Consider the following 26,299-nt stretch of genomic DNA (forward strand, 5'->3'; position numbering starts at 1 on the left):
TTATTAACCATGGCCTCTGCTAAGCACTCAGGTGGGTTTCCTGTGGAATAGCTCATGGTGGACGCTTCCCCAGTCAATTGTGATCAAATGGGTTTGGGGTAGGGGGGCCACTCTCCCCCTCGGGGCGCAGTAAGTTCCCATGGGGGCGCCGGAGGGGGGAGGGGCGGGGGCCCGGGCCGGCCAATGTTGACTTGGTGGGCATGGGAGGCTACACTTATGCCAATGTTTGTGCTACTGTTCAACTATTTACACTTCCATATCTACTGTTTTGAAAGTATTGTTTTTATTACTTTATTTCATGGCCATGGCCTGATTGTACTTTCGTACTATTGTGATCTTTTCTTAAAACTCAATACAAACATTGAAATCTAAAACATGTCTGAGAAAAACGTTGTCTTTCAACTGGAGCGCAGCCAATCAACTTCCTTATTTTCATTTTCTAAGTTGTATAGAAAAATAAAAGCAGTTGATTGGTTGCTGTGGGCAGCTGAACCAGTTGTGATTGCTCTTGTCTCGGACACTTTTTATTAATTCCCCCCAATGACATATCCAAGAAGTAACCAGACTTGTGTTTATAGAGTTCTTTTCTTTGTACTTAGGGGCAGGTAGTTGCGTATCAGCTCTTTGTATCTCCAAAAACGTTGTTTGGCCTTGGTGATTCCAACTCTGTTGTCAAAATTGTTCTTCAGATTTTAACTGATCCACATTCCATTTAGAAGGAATTTTGTATATAAGTGCATTCACATAAATAAGCTATAAAGTAGAACTGTGGTCATGCAATGAACATTTAAATATTTAGAAGCCTTCACTGCCCCCTGTAACTGAAGCTACTATAGAGCAATTCATTTTCAAAGTTAACAACAAAAGCACTGAAGTTCTTTATGGTGGATCTCATTGCTGGCTGTCCCCCCACTTCTTGTGCTCCCATTCTGTGCTTACTGTACATGAGAAATTAGAAGGCTGGCAAAATCCCATCTCAGTCTGAGTGCTGCTGCGCAGGGGATGCCAGGAGCCTGACAAGTTTAGGTATTTACACTAATTACATAAAAGGAATTGTAATGCGTTTTGATGTATACAAAAGTGCATTTACTTGCGTTTTTATATCTGCCTGTAGTTCAGCCTTAAAGGAGAAGTATGGGAATGATAAAAATATAAACATACGACTTACCCACCTTACCAACCGTTCAGTGTCCTCCACCCCTCTCTGCCAATCCCTTCACTGGCTTCCACTCACCCAACGAATAAAATTCAAAGTGCTAACAATAGTTTACAGAGCCATCCACAACTCTGCCCCCAGCTACATCACTAACCTGATCTCAAAATATCAACCAAGCCGCTCTCTTCGGTCCTCCCAGACCTCCTGCTCTCTAGCTCCCTTGTCACCTCTTCCCATGCTCGCCTCCAGGATTTCTCCAGAGCTTCTCCCATTCTTTGGAACTCTCTACCCCAATCTGTCCGACTGTCCCCTAATCTATCCATCTTTAGACGATCCCTGAAAACCCTTCTCTTTAAAGAAGCCTACCCGGCTACTAACTAATAACACTGTTTCACTTGCTCCATCAGCTCATCCCCCACAGCTATTGCCTTTTGTATCAATTGACCCTCCCTTTTAGATTGTAAGCTCTAACGAGCAGGGCCTTCTGATTCCTTTTGTTCCAAATTGTAGTGTAACTGTAATGTCTGCCTTCATTTTGTTAAGCGCTGCGCAAACGGTTGGCGCTATATAAATCATGTATAATAATAAAAATAATAATCTACCTGCTGCAGCATCTGTTCTGGTTCTAAGCCTGAGAACCTAGTGATCACATGACCGTTGATCAGTCATCGCTCTCTGCTCTGCCCCTCCAGAGCTCACTGGACAGGAGAGGGGGGTGGAAGCAGTTGGCTCAGCCTCTTAGTGGCACACCAAGCAGCTGAGTCAGCTGCCTGTACAGTATCTGGGTGGATCCCAACATTATTGTTGGGATGCCTTCAGATTCTGGAGCTGTTCTGTGATGTCAGCCAACAGTGGGCTTTAGCCCTCTGTAGGCTGAATCTGGGTCACATGATTTCGCAATAAGTGCACTCTTGTAACCCACAAGAGAAGTATCACCAAAAGAGCTTTGGCCATACTTCTCGTTTAATATCGTATAATCGCTTATAAACATGTTATTTTATTTGGATGTTCTTGGGAATATCAGTGAAGGAACAGGAAGCGGGGGAAGAGTTAACATTCTTTGGCCATTGCAAGAAGCTCTTGTCTCTATGTCTAGCTTCTTTCAGAGGAGCTGGTTTTGTGATCTAGCATGCAGTGATAGCTGGAGAAAGCAGAAGCATTGATATTTCCCTGCTGGACCTCACTGTCCCAAGTCATCATCAATGCATAAGCAGAGGCTGTCTGTGATCTGCTTTGAAAGTAATGAATGTTCCACACCAAAGAAAACTTTGAAAAATCTTACAGTGGTAAGTTTGCTGTGATTTCCTTTAAAGGCATAGCAGCAGGTGAAATGAGAAGGCTTTATGATGAAAATGAAAACCCCAAAGCCATTTGGTTATTAATAACATCATAAATGTAAAAATATCAGGTGACTGCAGCGATTTGCTCTTTTAATGTGTTTTTATGTTCTCATGCAAAAGATAGAATGATGTCTATGCTAAAGCAAAAATATTACATTCTAATAATAATTACCAACCACAATTTAAAGTACACAGCAGGCTTTATCTTGTTGGCTTCTCTGGGGCAGGTACCCTCTTGTGGCCTTAATATCATTACCCAGCATCCTGATATAACTTGTATCTGCTGGACTAAAGAATACCTCTGCCTCTGCTTATCTCCATACCATAGGGGGAAGTGTTCTGTATCTCAGCATGGTAGAACTTCAGGAGGGCGGAAAATGGTGCTTGGAATTTTAGCACAGCAATGTCAGTGTTGTGAGCTCACAACAGAAAGTTGCTCATTGGATTTCTGGCACAATCAACAAGTATTTTTGTGTACTTTAAGTATTTAAAAAAAAAATTAAAACAATGGAGCATGTCTTGCGAAGATGTATTTTTTTTTTTTTTTTTTTTGCACAGAGATACACATTAATTAAAAAAAAGGAGTCCACTTGTCAAATGCTAGAATTGCTGTATTACTGGTCCATGCCTGGTTAGCTCTGCAATGTATGTCAGAGGATACAATATACACAGCATGTTCATTACACACAGCATGTTCATTACAATATATGAGTGTCATAGATTATGTACCACTCCTATAAGTAGCACCATGTTTGCTTTGTTTTTATGTATTTGATGGACCATTCTGTGTATGGCCAGAAATGTTGTAATATCATGTTGAAATTTGGAAAATGGATAATTTGTTAATAAGGATTAAAACTTACCTTTAATAAACAATTTTAGAAAAAAAATGTATATCTTCTACATGTAATCTATTGTTACCTTTAAAGTCCCACACCAAACAAGGGGGTTTTCTTCAAAACCTACGTTTAGGGATTATGGTAACACCATACCTTCTAGTTGTCTACATGACTTTCTAAGCTGCAATGTATGTCAGAGAATACAATATACACATCATGTTCATTACAATATGTGAGTGTCATAGAGGTGAAGGGGTTGATTTAAAGACAAACAGGCTGTTCACTTTCCAAGGGAATTTGCCCTAGAACCTAATGGATGAGGTTAATCTCTGCTGACTTACATCATTCAAGGGGGCAAGCAAAAAACACATTTTGTTTCTTGCACATGATTGGATATTTTTTGCAAAGTCAATTTTCACCTAACACCTAATTCCCTTGGAAATTGAATTTTTGCCTTAGTGAATGAACCCTGAATAATCAGTAACATAAATCTGTGAAGATGGTGGTCTATGAGCCCCAAAATAGACCAGTTTCACAGCCAGCTTGCAGACTGGTCCCGCAGGCTGCTGCAACATGTGACACGTCCCAGGAGGTTGCAGGAAAAAAAGCGAAATGGGGAGTGGGTTCCTGTTAGAAAAAGGTACTTTTTGGCGGGGGGGGGGGGGGGTGTTAGGAGGAAGATAAGTGATGGCAGAGGAGGGGAAAGGAGGAGGATGAGTGATGGCAGAGGAGGGGGAAGGAGAATGAGTGATGGCAGAGGAGGGGGAGGGAGGATGAGTGATGGCACAGGAGGGGGGAGGATAAGGATGAGTGATGGCAGAGCAGAGGAAGCAGGAGGATTAGTGATGGCGGAGTAGGGGAAAGGAGGATGAGTGATGGCAGAGGATGGGGAAGCAGGAGGATGAGTAATGGCAAAGGAGAGGGAAGCAGGAGAATGAGTGATGGCAGAGGAGAGGAAGCAGGAGGATGAGTGATGGCAGAGGAGGGGGAAGGAGGATAGGTGATGGCAGAGGAGGGGAAAGGAGGATGAGTGATGGCAGAGGAGGGGGAAGCAGGAGGATGAGTGAAGGCAGAGGAGAGGGAAGGTGGAGAATGAGTGATGGCAGAGGAGAGAAAGCAGGAGGATGAGTGATGGCAGAGGAGGGGTAAGGTGGAGGATGAGTGAAGGCAGAGGAGAGGGAAGGAGGAGGATGAGTGATGGCAGAGGAGGGGGAAGGAGGATAGGTGATGGCAGAGGAGGGGTAAGGAGGAGGATGAGTGAAGGCAGAGGAGAGGGAAGGAGGAGGATGAGTGATGGCAGAGGAGAGAAAGCAGGAGGATGAGTGAAGGCAGAGGAGAGGGAAGGAGGAGGATGAGTGATGGCAGAGGAGGGGGAAGGAGGATAGGTGATGGCAGAGGAGGGGAAAGGAGGATGAGTGATGGCAGAGGAGGGGTAAGGAGGAGGATGAGTGAAGGCAGAGGAGAGGGAAGGAGGAGGATGAGTGATGGCAGAGGAGGGGTAAGGAGGAGGATGAGTGAAGGCAGAGGAGAGGAAAGGAGGAGGATGAGTGATGGCAGAGGAGGGGGAAGCAGGAGGATGAGTGAAGGCAGATGAGGGGTAAGGAGGAGGATGAGTGGAACTTCCTTTTTTAAGTGAAGTTGTGTTTTGATCTGGCCATAGATGGGTCTTTTTTTGTTCATCCAGGGGCTAAAGGAAAAACAGATTCCTCTGTCCACACAAGCAAGATAGATAAAGGAATCCTCCTGCTTGGACATTGTATTCTGACAGCAGGGAGTTTCTACTGTCAGAATACACTGATCAGCAGCTGCAGTCGCTGAACGACAAAAGTATTCCAAAATTCCAGTTCGACCAAAGTCGATCTAGTTTGCTGTGGAACTTGTCACATTTCGATCCATCAGTGGCCTGCTTTACCCTGCAGCTATTGGCCACAAATTGCCTGTGTCTATGGTGGTCGGTACAAACTCGCTGTCGTCTAAGCTTTATGATTTACACATTGCATAAACAGTTTATAGAATGAGACAGTTCAGTTTCTGGCTTATCTCTGCCTTTCGCTCTCAGTTAAGTGTATGAGTGATTCCCCTTGGGGAAGGGTGGGATAATCAAACATCCAGTGCACACAGCTAACTAAAGCATTCTTCTTGTAGTAACTTTCTTTAGAATATCCTCAGCAGCCTAAGTCATTGAATAGCAGCGTAGAAGCCGGTGTAGCTCAGGCTGCATCTGTCCTTCACGTCTATAACCTTTGCTGGTTAAGCACCTGTATTTACATTAGCTTCCTGGGAAGAGCATCACTCATGTTCTGGCTCCCTGGCAGCGGGAGACGAATGTGTGGAAAACTGCGCCTGCGGCTCTAGCTGTGTTTTTTTCACTGCTACGATTTCCTTATTGGTGCCTTTGACTGAGTAAAACTTGTGCTGTATCTACACAGATGGACCCCATCCACAAACCTGTGATGAGCCCTAACTTTGGACTTCCACTTATAAAGACGAAACGACCGGTTATTTCCTGCAATGTGTGTCAGATCCGCTTCAACTCAGAGGTAAGTGATTCCACTCACTCCTAGAAAGTGCTGAGCTCCGGAACTGGATTATATTAAGAATTTATTTATCCAGGGAGCTATTTCCACAGATGTTCTTGGACATAGCCTTTCCGTGCAGCCTTCTTTATTTCTTGCCATACTTTTTCTTTTAATATAGTGAATGGTATTTTTGATGCTGTGCCTCAAGAGGCTTTCATTTGCAATGCCTGAATAGTTAATATTCAAGTTAGTCGTCCAATATCATAAATTGTGTCTCCCTGTCACTGGCTTCACTTTGAAACTGATTGACAGCTCATGCTGGGAGCTAGACAGTGACAGTGTATCAAATCTGACACATATAATGCAGGCTGTCACTAGCAGTAATATGGCAGTTTTAGTTTTTTTCCCATTATAATATAGTTTTGTTACCTGTTGATTTTAATTTTTAGTAATAGTTCCTTTATTTTTTTTTACTATCGGCTGGATAACATTGCTGGCTATTCAGATGTAAAATTGGGGGGGAACATTGTCACCCTGTGGGCAGGATAGTCTTAGGGGATTAGAAGTAGTTTCAAATTGAATTTAAGTAAAGAAAAAAAAAAAAATCAGAACTTAAAGCAGTAGTAAAAGCATTTTGATTGATACCTACAGGTAATTTTATAATAAAGCTTACCTGTAGGTAAAATTAATATCTCCATAACGTGCACCGTTTAGGAGATATTCTACCGAGCAGCAGCTGGTGACGTCACTGGCGCATGCGCTCTGAAGGAACGCCATGGGTATGTCGTTCCTTCAGAGCTGCGTGCCATGGCCGAGACTCTGGTGTCCATGTGGGGGAGGGACATCATCAAGGCTCGGCCATTCAAGCGGCCACAGCCTACGAACCCAGAAGGAAGACCGGGTGAAGATGGAAGCCTCTGTAGCGTTGGCAGCGTGCCACTGGTGGGCTTAGTTTCAAGTTAAGCCTTTCATATTGTGCTAGTATGCAATCCATACTAGCACATTATGATATTGCTATGCAGGAGGAAACTTTTTTTTAATTTTAAGAGTTTACTACCCCTAAAGTTTACTGTACTTTGCTCCCCTCCAGTGATGCCAACTCCCTCGACAGTGCCTCCATCTTCACCCAGTCTTCTTTGGGGTTAAGCATCTTCATCCATATTGATTGACCTGCCCAGGATGGCGGAAATACCATGCATGCACACAAAAGTTGATTTCTCCCAGCACCAAAACATACTGAGAATGTACACTAAGTTGCACATGCTGGTGGGAAGAAGGAGAGATTTTTTTTACAGAAAAGACATATAGGGAGGGATTTTCTAAAACTAGTGCACTCAGAATCTTGTGCAGCTCTGCATGGTAGCCAATCAGCCCCTTTCACACGTGCCGATCGTTTACCCAAAACAGACATTAGTGCATCTCTATGGAAAACGAATGTAAACAGATGATAATCCATTTACATCAGTTTACATCGGCATCTTTCAACATCTGTTTTTTTAAATGGATCAAAGCTCTATTTTTGTTCCACTAAAAAAATGGAATAGAAGAAAAACGGATGTAAACGGACAAACAATTTATTTTTGCATCCGTTGTTGAATTTGTAGTGGATGTTAAAAAACTGATGAGAAACAGATGAGCAGCTGATGAGAAACTGATGAAAAACTGGTATAAACTTCATCCGTATTTTCCTTGAAAAAAAACATGACTGAACTAATGAAATGAATGATTCACATGTGTGAAAAGGGGCCTTACTGGTGAAAATAATGAGAACAAAATAAAAAATAAAAAATGAATGCAGCCACCACATCTAAGAATTGATAAGCTGCAACATATTACATTTTTGTTTTTTTACTGCTTTGACAGGCTACAATACTTTTTTATTGCTATTACTTTCTGTTGCAGCAGAATCTTGGCAGGCTGCTGGCCTTCTAATCTAAACACAAAGTGGATGTTTCTAAGCTTTTAAGGATCTTTGAGGATAGTCGAGAATCAGTTACCTTACATTGCAAGCAGCTAGAAAGGTCAGGGAGCTCTTTTACTGCTGGTTAAGAATATGTAAATAATTGATAGTGAGGGCATAGGAGTTGTAAAGGCAGAAGGTTTTTTATCTTCATGCATTCTATGCATGAAGATAAATAGCCTTCTGTGTGTAGCAGCCTCCCCAGCACCCCTAATACCTACCTGAGCACCATCTCTGTCCAGTGATGTCCACAAGTCCCTCGGCCGTCTGAGACTCTCCCTCCTGATTGGCTGAGGCGCCATTGGCTCCTGCTGCTGTCAAACAACATCAGTTAGCCAATCAGGAGAGAGAGTCGGCGGGGCCAAACCGCAGCTCCGTGTCTGAATGGACACGAGGAGCTGCTGCTCGGCTTGGTTGCCTCCATAGCAAGCTGCTTGCTGTGGGGGCACTTGAAAGGCGGGAAGGGCTAGGAGGAGCGAAGAGGGACCCGAGAAGAGGAGGATCCGAGCTGCTCTGTGCAAAACCAACTGCACAGATAAGATAAGTATAACATGTTTGTTATTTTATTTATTTATTTTTTAAATGAGACTTTACAATCACTTTAATGACTGAAGCTTTAATTCACAAAGTTTTAACACATGAATAAAGCTTTCTAATTTATTCAGTTATTTTAAAATCTCACTGGACTCAACTGAAAATAAATCTCTTTTTTGAACATAAGTATGCTCATCCTGGTGTGTGACCTTTTGTGAATTGAGCTTAACCACTTGCCTACAGTGCACTTTCACCCCCTTCCTGCCCAGACTGATTTTCAGCTTTCAGCGCTCTCACACTTTGAATGACAATTACTCAGTCATGCAACACTGTACCCATAAAAAATTTGTTTCCTTTTTTACACACAAATAGAGCTTTCTTTTGATGGTATTTAATTACTAATGGGTTTTTTATTTTTTGTGCTATAAATAAAAAAAGACTGAAAATATTGTGAAAAAACGCATTTTTCTTTATTTCTGTCATAAAATTTAGCAAATGAGTAATTTTTTTTCACACATTTTGGCCAAAATTTATACTTCTACTTATCTTTGGTAAAAATAACAGATTATAGAGTCCACAAGCTATGGTGCTATTCATTGAAAATTGATCACACTTGACCACACCTGATGTACTGAAGGCCTATCTCATTTCTTGAGACACTAAAAAGTCAGGAAAGTACAAATACCCCCCAAATGACCCCTTTTTGGAAAGTAGACATTCCAAGGTATTTAATAAGGGGCATGGTGAGTTTTTTGAAGTTGTAATTTTTTCCCACAACTCTTTGCAAAATTAAGATTTTTTTTTTTTTTTTACAAATTGACGTATTAACAGGTTATTTCTCTCACACAGCATATGTATACTTGCAACTACACCCCAAAACACATTCTACTACTCCTCCTGAGTATGGCGATACCACATGTGTGAGACTTTTTCACAGCCTGGCCACATACAGAGGCCTAACATCCAAGTAGCACCGTCCGGCATTCTAGGAGCACAAATTACACATATAATTTCCTGACAACCTATCGCACTTTTGAAGGCCCTGGAGCACCAGGACAATGGAAACCCCCATAAAATGAACCCATTTTAGAAAGCAAACAGCCCAATGTATAATTTTTGAGGCATAATGAGTCTTTTGAATATGTCATTTTTTTCCACAAGTTTTTGGAAACTGTGGAAAGAAAATGAAAACACATTTTTTTTACACAAAGCTGTCCATTTATGCAATATTTCTAACACATAGCATGTACATAGCAAAAATTGCACCCCAAAATACATTCTGCTATTCCTCCTGAGTATGGCGATACCACATGTGTAACACTTTTACACAGCCTAGCCACATACAGACGCCTAACATCCAAGTAGCCCTTTTCACAAAGTTGTCCATTTATCCACTTTAAGACTGGGCCTATTTTTGACACTTGGTGTTTACAAGCTAAAATAATTTTTTTTTGCTAGAAAACTACTTAGAACCCCCAAACATTATATATATTTTTTTTAGCAGAGACCCTAGAGAATAAAATGGAGATCATTGCAATATTTTTTATCACACCATATTTGCGCAGCAGTCTTCCAAATGCAATTTTTTTGAAAAAAAAATCACTTTTTTGAACTAAAAAATAAGAAAACAGTAAATTTAGCCCAATTTTTTTCCATAATGTGAAAGATAATGTTACGCCGAGTAATTAGATACCCAACATGTCATGCTTCAAAATTGCGCATGCTCACAGAATGGCGCCAAACATTGGTACTTAAAAATCCCCATAGGCAACATTTTAAAAATTTCTGCAGGTTACCAGCTTAGAGTTACAGAGGAGGTCTAGAGCTCAAATTATTGCTCTCGCTCTAACGATCGCGGCGATACCTCACATGTGTGGTTTGAACACCGTTTACATATGTGGGCAGGACTTGCGTATGCGTTTGCTTCTGCGCGCGAGCTAACGGGCACAGGGCGCTTTAATTTTTTTTTTTCCTATTTATTTTATTTATAATTTTTTTATTTTTACACAGTTTAAAAAAAAAAATGTTTTGATCATTTTTATTCCTATTACAAGGAATGTAAACATCCCTTGTAATAGAAATAGGCATGACAGGTCCACTTTATTGTGAGATCTGGGGTCAAAAAGACCTCACACCTCACAACTACACTAAAAAAGAAAAAAAAAAAAATTGTTGAAAAAAGAAAGAAAAAAAAAAAAAACCGGCCCTTTAAACCGGTTGCTAGGCAACGACTTTTGACGTAGCTCCGGTCCTCCAAGACCATAGAGTCGAGTGAGGGCCATCTTGCCCTCACTCGACTTCCTGTCTCTGAGGGTCCGGGACCAGATAGTTTTCCCCGCTGCCGGCGGGTCCGGTAAGCTGGGAAAACGTCTGGGACGCGGCGGGAGGGGGGGGGGCACCTCTTCCCCTGCAGCGTAAGGGTAATTCCGCGGCGAATCCGCCACTGGGACCACCCTTATCTGATAGCCGACCGCCCGCCGTTTAAAAAAATACCAGGGTTATGGGGGCTATCTGCTGCCATAACCCCAGTATTTAGCTTTTAATGGCCGACGCATATAGTCGTTAGGCGGTCGGTAAGTGGTTGCATGTATATGGCAAACAGGTAACGATGACTGATGGGGTGACAGGTGACTGATGGGGTGACAGGTGACGATGACTGATGGGGTGACAGGTGACGTTGACTGATGGGGTGACAGGTGACAATGACTGGTGGGGTGACAGGTGACGATGATTGATGAGGTGACAGATGACGATTGATGAGGTGACAAGTGACGATGATTGATGGGGTGACAGATGACAATCAATGACGGGGTGACAAGTGACGATGATTGATGGGGTGACAAGTGACGATCACTGATGGGGTGACAAGTGACGATGATTGATAGGGTGACAGATGACGATGACTGATGGGGTGACAGGTGACGATGACTGATGGGGTGACAGGTGACGGTGATTGATGGGGTGACAGGTGACGGGCGATGGTCACTGAAGGGTGACAGGTGACGGGCGATGGTGCACGGCGGTACTGATGCAGTCTCTGGTGACCGGTGAACTTTAGGCTACGTTCACATGTGAGCGTAGCGATCGCGGGCAGAATCCCTGCGATTCTGCCCGCGATCCAGAAATCATTGCAAATCGCGGGACACCTGTGCGTTGCCCGCGATTTGCAATAGCACCCCAAACGCTGTGCGATGTTGCCGCCATTTCCGCCTGCCGAATCGCGGTAACATCACGCAAACAACGCATGATGCCCCAAAGAAGCTCTTGTACCTTTTTTGGGCGTCATGCGATGTTTGCGCGATGTTACCGCGATTCGGCAGGCGGAATTGGCGGCAACATCGCACAGCGTTTGGGGTGCTATTGCAAATCACGGGCAACGCACAGGCGTCCCGTGATTTGCAATGATTTCCGGATCGCGGGCAGAATCGCGGTGATTCTGCCCGCGATCGCTACGCTCACATGTGAACGTTATGGGTGTCAATTTCTGGGCACTGATGAGGTGACTGTTGGGTGACAGGTGACATGGGGGGGGGGGGCTGAGGACTGTGTGGGGACATTTATTTTTGTGCTTTTAATTTGTGACAGGTGTACAGAGCAGTAACTCACTGTTTCTAGCTCTGCTCTCCTCATACTGGAAACTATATGAGGGGAGAAGAGCTAGTAACAGTGAGTTACTGCTCTTTGTTTACATTTTGTGATCGGCTGTGAATGGATTCACAGCCGATCACATAGTAAACAGTCACTGTCAGTGACTGTTTGCTACTGCCGGTGACAGCTGTGTTCCTACGGAACACAGTGCCACCGACATGACCGCGCTGCGCGCTCCCGATCGCGCATGCGCGGTCATCTTGTGGGCGCCTCCATTGTGATTGGCTGTGTCATTGGAACACAGCCGATCACGTGGGAAACAGCCACGCCCATTGGCTGTTTCCCCCCTGCCGGTGACGGGGGGTGTCCCGGGGACACCCCGACACCGGCAGTGCAGGGCGGCGCGCACGCGATCGCGCGCCTGCCCTGCTTAAAGTGCCGCCGTCATATGACGGCGGCCCAGGATAATGGTCGCACCGCTCCGCCGTAATATGACGGCGGGCGGGCGGCATGTAGTTAAAGAGGAACTAAACTCCCACTTTTGAAAACTGCTGTCAGAAAGACTCTTTATTGCAGGAGAGACATGCAATGTCTCTTCTGCAGTAGAAGAAACCTACGTGCCTGCTCGCAGTATGCTGTGGAATATACAATGAGGGGCGCAAGTGCAGCTCAGTCTTCATTTGGGCATAGCGCCTGTGCAGGGATAACTGCAGTAATGTGTAATCCCCCTGAGGAAGACACGTGGTCCCTTGTGTCGTCACGCGTAGGGGAGGGGCAAGAACGGACGGAGCGCTACGCCGATCGTGGGTGAGACTAATTATTCATCACAAGCTTATTTTTAATATATTAAGTTTTAAGCACTTTGTGGACTGTTTCTGGTATTTTAAAGTTGATTGCACTTATTTATTATTGATGGTCACATTGCATGAGAGAAAATATTCAGCACAATTTTTAGTATAATAATTTGTGGAAGATTGATATATTTATTATTGATTTAGCACTCAGCACTTTCCTAATTTATTTAATTGATTATATCACTAATTGATGTTGCAAGATGGTATGCACTTTAATATTTATTTTTTAACAACTGGGAGTTCAAACACATCACCTATACTAGTATTAGGGCGAACAAAAAATACATTTACATTACATTCACATTGATATAGATTTTTATTTTTTCGCAACACTAATTATATAAAACTGCAGTAATGTGAATGCGTAGAAGTGACATAATCCTGCGCCAACCAATAAGAACAGCTGTAGCCAAGCACCTGGAAGAAGCCGAGTAGAAGATCCCGGCGCTGGCGAGGGACGTCAGACCATTAAAGCAGTTTAGGTATTGTGGAGTGTAGCTCCGCTTTAAGTCCTGGTAACATATTTTAAGCAGTTACAGCAACAGTTTTTTTTTCTTTTTAGGGAAAATTGTATAAACTGCACTAATTCAAGTGGAACTATACCCTCTTCTCATTTACACTGCTAAATTGCCCTCTGTTTGATCTGCAGTTACCATGGTCCTGCACATGTGATCAGTTAGGACCTCAGACAGTGTGACAGTTTTTTTTTTGGGGATCACATAACTATAATAGTCATCACTGATGGCATGCTTTGAATGTAACTGTTTCGGGAAACCGGTAAATCGATAGGTTTAGTTCTGCTTTAACTGTCATTTTTCTGGACAGTTTGGCCTGTGTGTGCAGGTGGAGAAAAATATATAAATAAATAAATGTAAAATAAAAAAGAACTCATATACTGAATGTTGTCATTGCAAGTATTAACCCCATACAGACACCAGAATACAATATTTTTCATTATTGTGATCCTTTTAAGCAGAACTAAAGTCCAAAATACTTACCGTACCTCCTCTCCAACGGTCCAACGCCTCTCTAGATTTTTTGGCACAGAATAATGTAACTCCCTTACATGCGCAGGAGTTCAGTCATCCCAGCACTTCAGCACCATGTAAACTGTGCAAAGCTTACACAGCTCCGTTTACATTCTACAGAACACTGTGAACAGACAGGTGAGTTTATTTTAGCAGAAGAGACATAGCATGTCTCTTCTGCAGTAAACCTGCCTGCTCATGCCTCATAAGCTTTGACTTTAGTTTATCTTTAAAGCAGAACAACATTGCATCTGAGCAACACAAAGCAAAATGCTGTTTAATTCATTTTTAAAATTCAAAGCAACCTCCCTCATTCATCCATGTCTCCATACTTTATTTTGCTGAGAAATCCCTTTAAAAAAAACACCCCCCTAGCATGTCTAGCACCCCCCATAGGCCATCTTGAGTAAGGGAAGATGATCACCTTCCTGGAATCCACCTGCCCTTAGCTCAGGCATGCTTAGCTGAGAAAACTTCTCTGCCCCTCCTGAAAATTCCTGGGATGTATGACATCATTTGCCTAGGCCTGGAAACCCAGAAAGTAACTAAAGAAAATAAAAAAAAAAACAGTTTGAAACATGTAAATATGATATCATTTCCTATCTTTTCACTAATGCTAACAACATAGGGATTAAAAATAGTCAGTGTTTATTGAGAGAGTGAAGTTTAGTTTCTTTTACTTTCAATAAGTTTTTATTGATTTTTACAGAGTTAACAATACTCCAACATGGAGGACAACAGTAGATGAAAATGAGCAATAAAACAATAGTATAAACAGATTAAACAGTTTAAACAGTTTCCAGTCCAGAATATAGAGATTAGTTGTGCGACATAATATAGCGACAGTACATATTGATCCGAAGTCGTGACAGGACTCCTCCGTCCGGAACCCGCAGGGATCTATGTCTCCAGGACAGAGGAGGTCCCGCCCCAACCCTCTGGATCATAAAGAACTCAGGACAGTCTATTATCCGAGGTGAGATAAGGCCAAGCGTCCCAAGATTTTTGGAATTTACTATATGTTAGGTTATAGACAGATAACGCTTTTTCAAGTAAGTAGTTTTCATTTACTAAGTGAATAACTTCAGATAAATTTGGGATACACTTTGATTTCCAGTTTCTTAGGATCAGGTTTCTAGAAGCAAGCAGCACATGGACTATTATCCGCCTGTACAGATGGGGGTACATGTCCAAGTTCAGTTTATATAATGCAATGTTAACGGTTTAATAACAGTTATGACATAGTGAAGATGGATTGGCATTGCATGGGGAAAAATATTTACATGTCCTCTTCTGTGTCCGACAGAATGATGTCTTTAGGAGGAGCCCCGATTTAACCACTTAAGCCCCGGAAGATTTTACCCCCTTCCTGACCAGGGCCTATTTTGCAATTCGGCACTGCGTGACTTTAACGGACAATTGCGCTGTCGTGCGACGCTGTACCCAAATGAAATTGACGTCCTTTTTTTCCCACAAACAGAGCTTTCTTTTGGTGGTATTTGATCACCTGTGCAAATTTTTAATCGTGCGCTATAAACAAAAAAAGAGCGACAATTTTGCAAAAATAACAATATTTTTCACATTTTTTTATATGAAATTCCCAAAACAAAAAATGTAAAAATCAAAATTTTTTAACATTTTTGGCCAATTTGTTTTCTGCTACATATGTTTGGAAAGAAAATCGCAATAAGCGTATTTTGATTGGTTTGCGCAAAAGTTATTGCGTTTAATAACTAAGGGGAAGATTTTTGTCATTTTTATTGTTTTTTTTTAACAAGTAATGGCGGCGATCTGCAATTTTTTTTGCGGGACTGCGACATTGCGGCGGACAGATCGGACCCTTGACTGACATTTTTGACACTTTTGGGGGTACCAGTGACATTACTACAGTAATCAGTGCTATACATATGCACTGTTCCTGAAAAAATGACATTGGCAGGGAAGGGGTTAACTTTATTGGAGAAGGAGGGGTTAAGTGTGTCCCTAGGGGCGTGCTTCTAACTGTGATTGGATGTGGCTTTTCATGTAACTGCAGAGATCTACGGTCCTACATAGCAGGACCGTATGATCTCTGCTGTTACACAGGGGAGAATGACAGGCGGCTGTGTTTACATTAGCCGCCTGCCTTTCTCCCGGTGTAACCGACGATCGCGAGTGAGCGGCGGACACGCTCCGGCTCACACGCACGGGGGGGTCCGTGAGTGAGCCGGAGCGTGCCTCCGGCGGCGCGCGCTCGCTCCCTAGAGCCTCACAGGCTAGCGATGTAGATCTACGTCACTTTGCCTGTGAGGGGCTGACTGCCGACGTAGATAGACGTTAGGCAGTGGGCAAGTGGTTAAAGAAGAATTCCAGGTATGGCTATATTATATGTGCATGGTTACTTTAGTCCAGCATGGACCAAAGTAACTATATATATATATATATATACATACACCTTGTAGATCCCCCTGGAAGCTGGAAATCATTGAAGTACTACTACTTCAGTGATCTCCACTTGTTTCCAGGTCCCGTACTGAGTATCTTCCCTGCACTGGAGGTTGGTCACTCAGCACGGGCGCTATTCAATGAATACTTTGCATTTTCTGAATGCATATAAAGCTATTTGGATGAGGTGAGACGGTGACATCATGCTCTCCACCTCGTCCAATCATATAATGATATGCATTAATTCAGGAAATGCAAAGCGCTCTGTGAATGGTACACATGCCGAGCCGCCGACCTCCTGTGTTCAGAGTGAAGAGGGCAGCCGCTTGGCACGGGACCCAGAAGCAAGTGGAGATCACTAGAGTAGCAGTGTCTACTTCAGTGATTTCCACATTTCAGGGGGATCAGCCAGGTATGGTATATACATAGTTATAATGATCCAAGCTAGAACAATGTAATTAAGTATAAATATCCATACCTGGAATTCATCTTTAAGGAAAAAGTGTGAGTTGTCAGAATCACTACGTATAGCCGTTGGTACTCTAAAGCAGAACTACACTGTATCTGATTATCACAAACCAAATGCGCTCTTTAATTTATTTTTAATATTCAAAGCAAACACCCCCCATCCATCCATGTCTCCATGCTTTATTTTGTTGAGAAATCACTTCCAAAAACACCCCCCCTAGCATTTCTAGCCATGGCCATCTTGAGTAAGGGCAGATGATTCATGTAGAATTCAGTTCCTGGAATCCATCTGCCCTTAGATCATGCATGCAGGTGTTCCGTCAGAATCGATGACCTGTCAGATTAGGTAACGGAAGTGACGTTCTGTCAGCTGCACATGCGCCCCATCAGGTTTGCTAATCTGGCAGAACACCTGCAGTCAGAAGAAGGCAGCAGCGGACACCCAGCTACATCTTAAACGTGACAGTAATTTTAGCAATAAAATGAGTTTATATAAATAAATATAATATGTTGACATCTGTGATGCTGTTTTGATGTTACATTTTGAAAGAAGCTGGATGCCAGCAGTAGGAAGGTGGCGGAGGCCATGTTGATACACCCCGCACTGCTCAGTGCTGAACCTTAAGGCTACATTCACATGTCAGCGTAGCGATCGCGGGCAGAATCACTGCGATTCTGCCCACGATCCGGAAATCATTGCAAATCGCGGGATGCCTGTGCGTTGCCCGTGATTTGCAATTGCACCCCAAACGCTGTGCGATGTTGCCGCGATTTCCGCCTACCGGCAGGAGGGTGTGCTTGGCTGAGAAAACCCCTCCTGAAGACTCCTGGGATGTACGACATCATTTGTCTAGGCATGAAAACTAGGAAGTAACTAAAGAAATGTAAAATAACGTTTAAAACAAGTAAATATGATATACTTTCCTATTTATTTACTAATCCTAGTAGCACAGGGATTCAAAATAATCAATGTTAATTAAGAGAGTGAAGTTCCCCTTTAACCTGCTTTCACTGCGATGGGAAAACACATTGTGCAAATCCAGTTCCTTGCACCCTCAGAAACTATGTTCCTGCTCAGTTTACTAAACCTTAAAGCCACTTCCGGACCGCCCACTATATATATATATATATATATATATATATATATATATATATATAGCGGCAGGGCGGCCCGGCTACGCAAAATCACGTATAGGTACGTGATTTTGTGCAGGGGTTCTCGGGGGCGCGCGGCACCGCCGGAGCGCCACTCCTGCTGTGATCAGACATAGCGGGAGCCAATCAGTGGGTTGCGGCCGATGGCTATCCATGATCATGCAGGGGAATGACAGAACGGCGGCCGTCTGCCTATGTAAACAAGCTGAAACACAGATTTCTCTTTTCCTCTAGCTGCACAACCATCCCCCACACAGTTAGAAAGCATTCCCCCGACACTTAACCCCTTGAGCACCCCTAGTGTTAACCCCTTCGCTGCCAGTGTACTTTATACAGTAAGAGTGCATTTTTTTTAGCACTGATCACTGTATTGGTGTCACTGGTCCCCAAAAAGTGTCACTTAGGGGTGGATTTACTACTAAAACTGGAGAGAGTAAAATTTGGTGCAGCTGTGAATGGTAGCCAATCAGCTTCTAACTTCAGCTTGTTCAATTAAACTTTGACAATAAAACCTGGAAGCTGATTGGCTTCTTTGCAGAGCAGCACCAGATTTTGGACTCTCCAGTTTTAGTAAATCAACCCCTTAATGTCGCAGTCCCGCTAAAAATCGCTGATGGAAATAAAAAAAAATTTAAAAATTAAAATTCCATAAATCTATCCCATAGTTTGTAGATGCTATACGTTTTGTGCAAACCATTAAGAAATCACTTATTTGGGTTTTTTTTTTTACCAAAAATATGTAGCAGAATACATATTGGCCTAAATTGATGAAAAAATTTGATTGTTTTAATTTTTTTCATTGGGAATGTTTTACAGCAGAAAGTAAAAAATATTGTTTTTTGTTTTTTTGTTTTTTCAAAATTGAGGTGATCAAAAACCACCAAAAGAAAGCTGTATTTGTGGGGAAAAAATGCATCAATTTTATTTGGGTACAGCGTCGCACGGCCGCGCAATTGTCAGGTAAAGCAACGCAGTATCGTAAAAAATGGCCTGTCATTAAAGGGGGTAAAACCTCCCAGATTTGAAGTGGATAGCAAATGAAGGATCAGAGCATAGAAAGTTCCAGGTGCTTCCAAGTAACAAGAAAAGCCAACACAAGAATGCTTCCTTTTGAAGCAATTTATTCCAGCATGACAGCAGTGTATAACATGGTAAAATGCTAACGCGTTTCGGCCGTAGCCTTACTCATAGCAAGTTCCAGGTGCACCACAGAAAATACGTTTTATTCTGTTTTCCTTATATTTGATATTCTGCGGAGGAGCACAGATATTGCTCAGCGTAGCTGTTCTTTAATCCAGTGATTTTTTTTTATTTTTTTCTAGCATGCTTTACTTTATTGAAAACGGATTTAATTACATGTAAGTGGTGATTTAGACTTGTGTGCCTGCCAAGAACTGTATGTGTGCCCTGCTTAGGAATAGCCTGTACGTACAATGCAAATTAATTGTGGCAGACCCGTATCTCTGCCTGACTGATTCACATCTAATCCGCCTTTGCTAGCTCTAGTTAACTGTCCTGCTTTTGGAACAGCTGTCTTAACAGCTGGGCTGCTTCAAATGATATTTCAGCTCCCCGCACCCAGCCAGAGAGGGGGGTGGAAGTAAAATGGGAGGAGGGACCCCTGGGAGAGCTTTTGTTCGTTTCCCATCCGCAGCTGCATACTCCGAACAAGGACAAAAATCCCGAAGAGTTTGGACCAATATTTATGGGCAGCAGTAAAAAGGAAGGCGACACACACAGGTGATTCCTTGGATCGATTGGCTGTAGATAAAATTAGCTGCATACATTGTGAAGGTCTGCTTGTCGCTTTTCTCTGCAGTTATACCAAGGAGCATTGTAAAGGTCTCATAGCGGACGTACGAGAGATCCTAGTTTAGTATAAGGAAACAGAACTGGATAGATTGAGATTTAATCCTGATCTGTCAATCTCTTCTACATGTCATTTAGCATTTCCCAACCCATCAACATTCTATACATGACACCTCATTGTAAGGGGACCAGGCTCAACTGATTATGACAGCGGTAAACCAAGGCAGAGGCACCCTGTAATGGTCATAGCATCTTTGTCCTGCACTTCCATTTTGCAAGGCAGCAAATAAATATAGCTTAAAGTTTTACTAAACCCACACCAGGAAAATCAGTCTGTATATGCAGTAAAGCCTGCTTGGTATACTCAGTGTGGAACACAATGGGGTTAATCATCCACATTGTGTAAAAAGGATGTTTGATCCTGTCTTCTCTGATCCTCCCCTTCTTTTACTGTCTCCAATCTATCTGCCGATAGTACAGAGCCTTGGAGGCACTCTGAACATGCTCAGTTTGGTGTGTATTACTAGAGAGTTTTTTTTTTTGGGGGGGGGGGGGAGTGCATGTGATCAGCGCTGTCCAGATAAAAGGTCAGGGGTCCTCCGGACTCATAGTACAATCAGGGGAGAATGAAAATTCCTCCTACAAGCTTTAACCAGACACTGAAGTCACAAGACTGTTATATACTGCTGATGAGGAAAGGTATTTAGCTGTCTATATTTAAAAACATAATTGCATTTCCATGTTCTGTGTACTGTGGGAGACCAGATATAGTGAATGCAGGGTCCTGGGTTTAGTAACTAGGGATGATCGAACAGTTAGGGTCGACCATCGGTTCGACCCAAACATTGACTGTTCGAAATTCGGCTGAATTCCGAACTTTTTGCTGAAAAAGTTTGGAATTCGGCAACCAGAACCGTCCAAAATGCAATGGGACAGGAACTGGGCTTTAAAAGCCTGTGATTGGACCAGAACCATCAGTAAAAGCCAATTGAGGGGGCAGGAGGATGCTAGAAAATTGATTGGAGTGACTAGGGGGTCCAGAGGCCAATCAGTAGTGAATACACCCCCCAGTATATAAGATAGCCCCGCCAAATCTCTAGCACTTTAATACAGGGCTGTGGAAGCAGTTCTGTTACTCCTGCTTCAAAAGTGTCATTTAGCAATTATTAGTGTGAGGAAAGGGATATCTAGTGTAGTTAGGGTACTATTTTCCTCTATAGTTAGATTTAATAATTTAGTTTCTGTAGGGAAAGTGCTAAGTATCAGGGTGACTGTAGTGTAGTGTAGGGTTAACTGACTCTGACTGCTATGGCAGGGTGACAGAATTCATCCATGTCAGGGTGACCGCCATAGAAAAAAAGATAATTTGTATTAGAATTGCAGTAGAGCAGGATAGTGGCTCCGCTACTTTTACACCTGGCCGTTTTTATTTCAGGCGTTTTATTGGGCTTTTTTGTGGACGTCTTTGGAGGCAGGCATGACATCTGAACTTCTGTGTAGGTGTATATATATATATACACACACACACACACACACACATGGATGTATATATACACATACACACATATAGGTGTGAAAGTAGCGGAGCCCTATGCCTACGCTAATGAAATTATTTGCATGCATAGGTCTCCGCTCCTATCACACCTATATGTGTGTATGTGTATAAATACATATATGTGTGTGTGTATATATACCCCTATACAGAAGTTCAGATGTTATGCCTGCCCCCAAAGACGCCTAAAAAAACGCCTGCAACAACACACCTGGGCGTTTTTGTTGCAGGCGTTTTTTTGGGCATTTTCTGGGCATCTTTGGAGGCAGGCATAACATCTGAACTTCTGCATAGGGATATATACACACACACGTATGTATATATACACATATATAGGTGTGAAAGTAGCAGAACCCTATGCCTGCGCTAATGAAATTATTTGCAGGCATAGGGCTCCTTCTTCTATCACACCTATATGTGTGTATGTGTATAAATACACATATGTGTGTGTGTGTGTGTATATATACACCCCTATACAGAAGTTCAGATGTTATGCCTGCCTTACCTTTGAGAGGTTGAGAAATCCCTCACTCAGCTCCCTAGGCCCCTCTTATGTGTAAGTCACCCTGTGTCTATTAGGGGCACAGGGTGACCAAGAAAATTATGGACTTAATGGACACTGAGAATATGGTTTGGATTACTCAAATGGGACAGTAATATTTATCAACAATATCTCTCAAGGAATACATGAATTCTCTGGGACTCTAGGCCTAGGATCCATGTTAAAGGCCTAGCTGCCTATTGCCAATAAGAGACTGCTTCGCACAGTCAGGCTCATAGCATATGTTAATATCATCAGCTTAACCACCTGTCTTCCACACATTGTTGATTATGCTGATTTACTCACCTATTGTCTACTGTGGATTCTGTGTATATACTTAGGATAATGTGTAATGTATTTTGTTTTAGCCTTGTTGCAGTGCTGAGTTAATTAACCTGTTAATGATAACATTGTCTGGGTCTGCATTCCCATTCACATATTGTTTCTGTCCAGATGGCTAGGTAATTAGTTCAAGTTAATTATGTTTCTATATGCAATTTCATCTGCATATGATAATGTGATCAGGCACCAGACCTGATTAGGTATATATTCGTGTGAGTTTGTTCAATAAAGGTTCTAGATCTATACAAGCTATTCTTGGCTAGTTTTGTATGGGGGCTGCTAGAATATCTGATATCTATGTTCAGACTGGAGGAAGCGGTATTCTGATGAAAGATCACAAGCACAATGTGGGGTTGTGGTCCCCTTTACAACCAGTTTTAGTAAAACTTCCCCTAAGAGTCTGTTCTCTAGCCCCCTCCCACTTTGCATGGCTCTCCTTGGTTCTGGAGGGTCCAGTTACCATCTGTGCTAACCCAGCATTCCCACCCCTTTCTTTTGCTGGGACTGCTGACATTACATCCAAGATGGCGGCACCCAGCAGAAGTGTCAGGGCTTTTGAATGTTTGCACAAAGGAGGGTTTTACAGATAAATAACATGCATAAAATACCTTGAATGCACATATAATCTTATGAGAAGAATGGTGTAGCTAGTGGTTCTGTTTAAAGGATAAGTTTACCTTTTTCTAACATGTTACACCCATATTCACGGTGTATGTAACATGTTAGTGCTGCAGCTTCCCCCGCTAGGGTTGCCACCTCATCCCTTTAAACCAGGACACACAATAATTACACAGGTTCGGTGGCTGATTAACGTGGTAATTAAACTCACTTAGTGCCTTATTTGCACTTATGTGCATTATATTAGCCACAGAACCTGTGTAATTAATATATTTCCTGGTTTAAAGGGATGAGGTGGCAACCCTATGTGGTACTTTATTGAAAGTTCCTGTCAATGTGTAACTGAATGTTTGTATGAGGTATGATCACACAGCTTATACACAGAGTGTGCAAGAGCCCTGCATAGCACCTACAATCTGCTGATCATGGGTGCAATGCTTTGCAGACTCTCTATAAAAACAAAATAATAAATGCAAATTTTTTTCCTGCAAAAATATGTGCATTTATTTATTTAAAGGTGAACTTACCCTTTAAGCGTAGTACTGCCCCCTTGAGGACTGCTGGATAATACACTCACTCCTGGGTTACCGCAAGCAGCATTGGCATTCACAGATTAACACTTTACTTCTTTGGCTCAGTCAATGATCAGTCCAGGGGAATGTAATTGTTTTTGGTGTTTTATTTTAAATAGGGATGGGAGAAGGGAAGAGTGGGATACTCCAAATTGAACTATTTACAATGGATTAGGACTCCTGTCTGGAAATGCAGCCAGTCTGCAGATTCACCTTGCCACTAGATGAATTTAGGTCAAATCTCTGTTCAGACGACTTAGTTGGGTAGATTATCTTCAGAATACCTGCATAGTATCCCCATTCACTCCACAGACTGACACCCGTTCTCTTACTATCCTTTTCCGGGGTGGCCCCCCTCAGGTCAGGCCCCTAGACACGATCCCCTGTACTCACGATACTGTTTTTTGAGGGTCTCCAGTGTCTCTACCCCTCCAGTCAGTTCTCCTGGACCCCTGGGTTCAGTTCCTTTCCTCTGGTCCCCAGGCTGACTGCCTGTGACCACGTGCCACTGCTACAGAGGAGGAGGCAGCCATCACCCTCCCTCTGGGACTCTGCTCACCAACCAAAGACCGCACAGCACATGTGCTCTTGGCTTTTATACAGTATCCCACAATGCACCGAGACAGCCAGTCTCTACCAATCACTGGGACTGTATCAAAGCCTGTGTGGTCAGGTTTCCTCCCACTGTCCAACAACATCCAACTTTTGGACCAGTGTGAAAACACTATCTAGACCCAATGAATCACACACTGAACACACTGAGCAGACCTAACTCACAGATCCTGCTCTCTGGTAGGCAGATAGCAATATAGATTTGCCTGCTCCTCCTCTGATAGGCAGATAGAGCCAAAAACTATACTCTCTCTCACTAACACCTACCTAGGAGGGTGCTACATAAGTATAGAGTAAACCTACACCTTACCTTTGGATCAGCTTCAGTCATTTTTGGAATGTTTTTTTTTCAGCCCTGAAATTTTTTCTATTAGAATGTTGCAATGGACTGCTGGTTGGTGACTAAACCCCCGTACACATGATCAGATTATCGAACGATCTTTCGTCCGTTTTTTGTGGCGTGCTAGTCTGATGTGGAAAATGAAGAGGTTATTTTCATACGAATTTTCCCATACGACAGAATTCTACTTCAGAAGTGATGTCATGTGTTGGATTGCTTTGTATGTGTTCTTTCGTCTCTGAGCATGCCTAGTCTTGCTCTTAAGATTTTTTTCCTTCGAAATCTGTACTAATGAGACGAAAATCGGACGTTGTATTACGGACGACAAAAATTATATAGCCTGGGCATCAGGATTTTTGTCGGCCGAAAAGTCAGAGTTGGCTGTCGAAAGCACCATACTAACAATCCGAAAATCGACAGATCGGTCGTCGGACGAATTTTCCCTACAGATTATCTTATCGTGTGTACGGCCTTAAGCTGTATTGCTTAACTGCAGGGCTGAAAAGTGAGGTCATCAACATGCTTCATATGCAGATTCAACTATTTGCCAAAAGTTCCTAATTTTTAAAAATCTCTTTCTCCACCCCCATCAAAGTTACCAAATCACTCCTCTCTAGACTACAGGGCTGTTTTACGTGTCCTCCCTCACCATTCAGAACTGGTCTTCTTTAGAGTTACATGATGGATAAAGTCAATTAAAAAGTTTGTGTGAGTCCAGGCTGGAACTGAGACACCCTCTTATAAAGCAGCAGCCTGGGCTCATGGTATCACTTCGTAGACCAGCACCATAACTTTTTTGAACTTTTTTGAACTGCAAATGCCACATTAAAACGTAAGTGCCAGGCTATGCAGCAGAAAACCGTCCATCAGTGGCAATGAAGATGGACCCCAGCCCTCCTGGATTAGACTCCTGAAACAAAGGTATGGAATAAATGAAATATGAATATGGAATGGAATGGAATAAATAGGGAAAAAAAGGGCAGGTGGGAGGGGGGGGGGGTATAAAAAATATTTTATAAAAAAATAAATAAATAAAAAATGATTCCTTGCAGTGGGGCTGTGCCGCACTGCAAGGTATATTAGCTCGTTTGGTCGAAGGGAGAGGAGTAGGGTTGAGCGGACACCTAGATGTCCGTGTTCGACGGGTTCGGCCGAACTTTAAAAAAAAGTCCGGGTCCGTGTCCCGGACTTTTACCGAACTTTTCCCGGACACCGAACCCCATTGAAGTCAATGGGGACCCGAACTTTAAGGCACTAAAATGGCTCTAAAACACCAAAGGAAAGGGCTAGAGTGCTGCAAATGGCAGCAAAACGTAATTAAGAGCATGGCAAGTGCTCTGCAAACAAATGTGGATAGGGAAATAACTTAAAACAACAAAAAAAAACAGAAAAATAAAACAATGTTCTTCTTCATCTCTGAAGGACGAGGCCCATATGGAGTAGGAGGGAGGTTGAGGTGGTGGTGGATGTGGCGGTGACATAGGCGTGCGCACAGGGTGTGCTGGGTGTGCCTGGGCACACCCTAATCACCTAGGGCACATAGCATTGCCAGTGAGGAGATGGGAAAGATCTCCCTGGGACCTGCTCTGCTCTATTTCTCCTTGCCTACAGGTACATGGCCCCGATACATTACTCTCCCTGCTGGCAAACACATGCATGTGTATTTCAACTTTGGGGTGCACACCTTAATGCAATAGGCTGCGCACACCTATGGGCGGTGTAGGTGGAAGCGGCGGTGGAGGAGGACCAGGGCCGGATTAACAGCATCATGGGCTTGGTGCTGAGGATTTTGAAGGGCCTTAGGGCCGTGCCTTGCCATGCACCCAGAGGAGGAAGGGTGCAGCCATGCATGCCTAATTCAACATGGGATGCTGTCTCTGAAGCCCATAAACACATCCATGCATCGCCAACTGTCCCTCCTTGTCCGGCCTTCACGCTGTGTGGGGAGGTTCTGAGGGTGCTGCCTGGGGAAGCGAGCATAGAAGCCAGACTTCTGTGTTTACAAGTGACAGAAGAGCGGTAACAGTGAATATGGCCAACCCGGGGCC

At 43.0% G+C, this 26,299-nt stretch overlaps 1 protein-coding gene across 2 annotated transcripts in view; it reads left to right on the plus strand.

Annotated features, from left to right (window-relative positions):
- The window catches only part of ZNF385A (zinc finger protein 385A), a 349,073-nt gene that overhangs the window by 218,479 nt on the left and 104,295 nt on the right, over positions 1-26,299 (plus strand). For both annotated transcript variants that reach the window (XM_082244588.1, XM_082244589.1), the window contains one exon: positions 5,765-5,875. In XM_082244588.1, the coding sequence (XP_082100714.1) occupies positions 5,765-5,875 (111 nt within the window). The remainder of the gene's footprint in view (positions 1-5,764; positions 5,876-26,299) is intronic.

This window comes from Pelophylax lessonae, assembly GCF_965119305.1.
Source record: "Pelophylax lessonae genome assembly, chromosome: 2".
Lineage (NCBI taxonomy): Eukaryota > Metazoa > Chordata > Amphibia > Anura > Ranidae > Pelophylax > Pelophylax lessonae.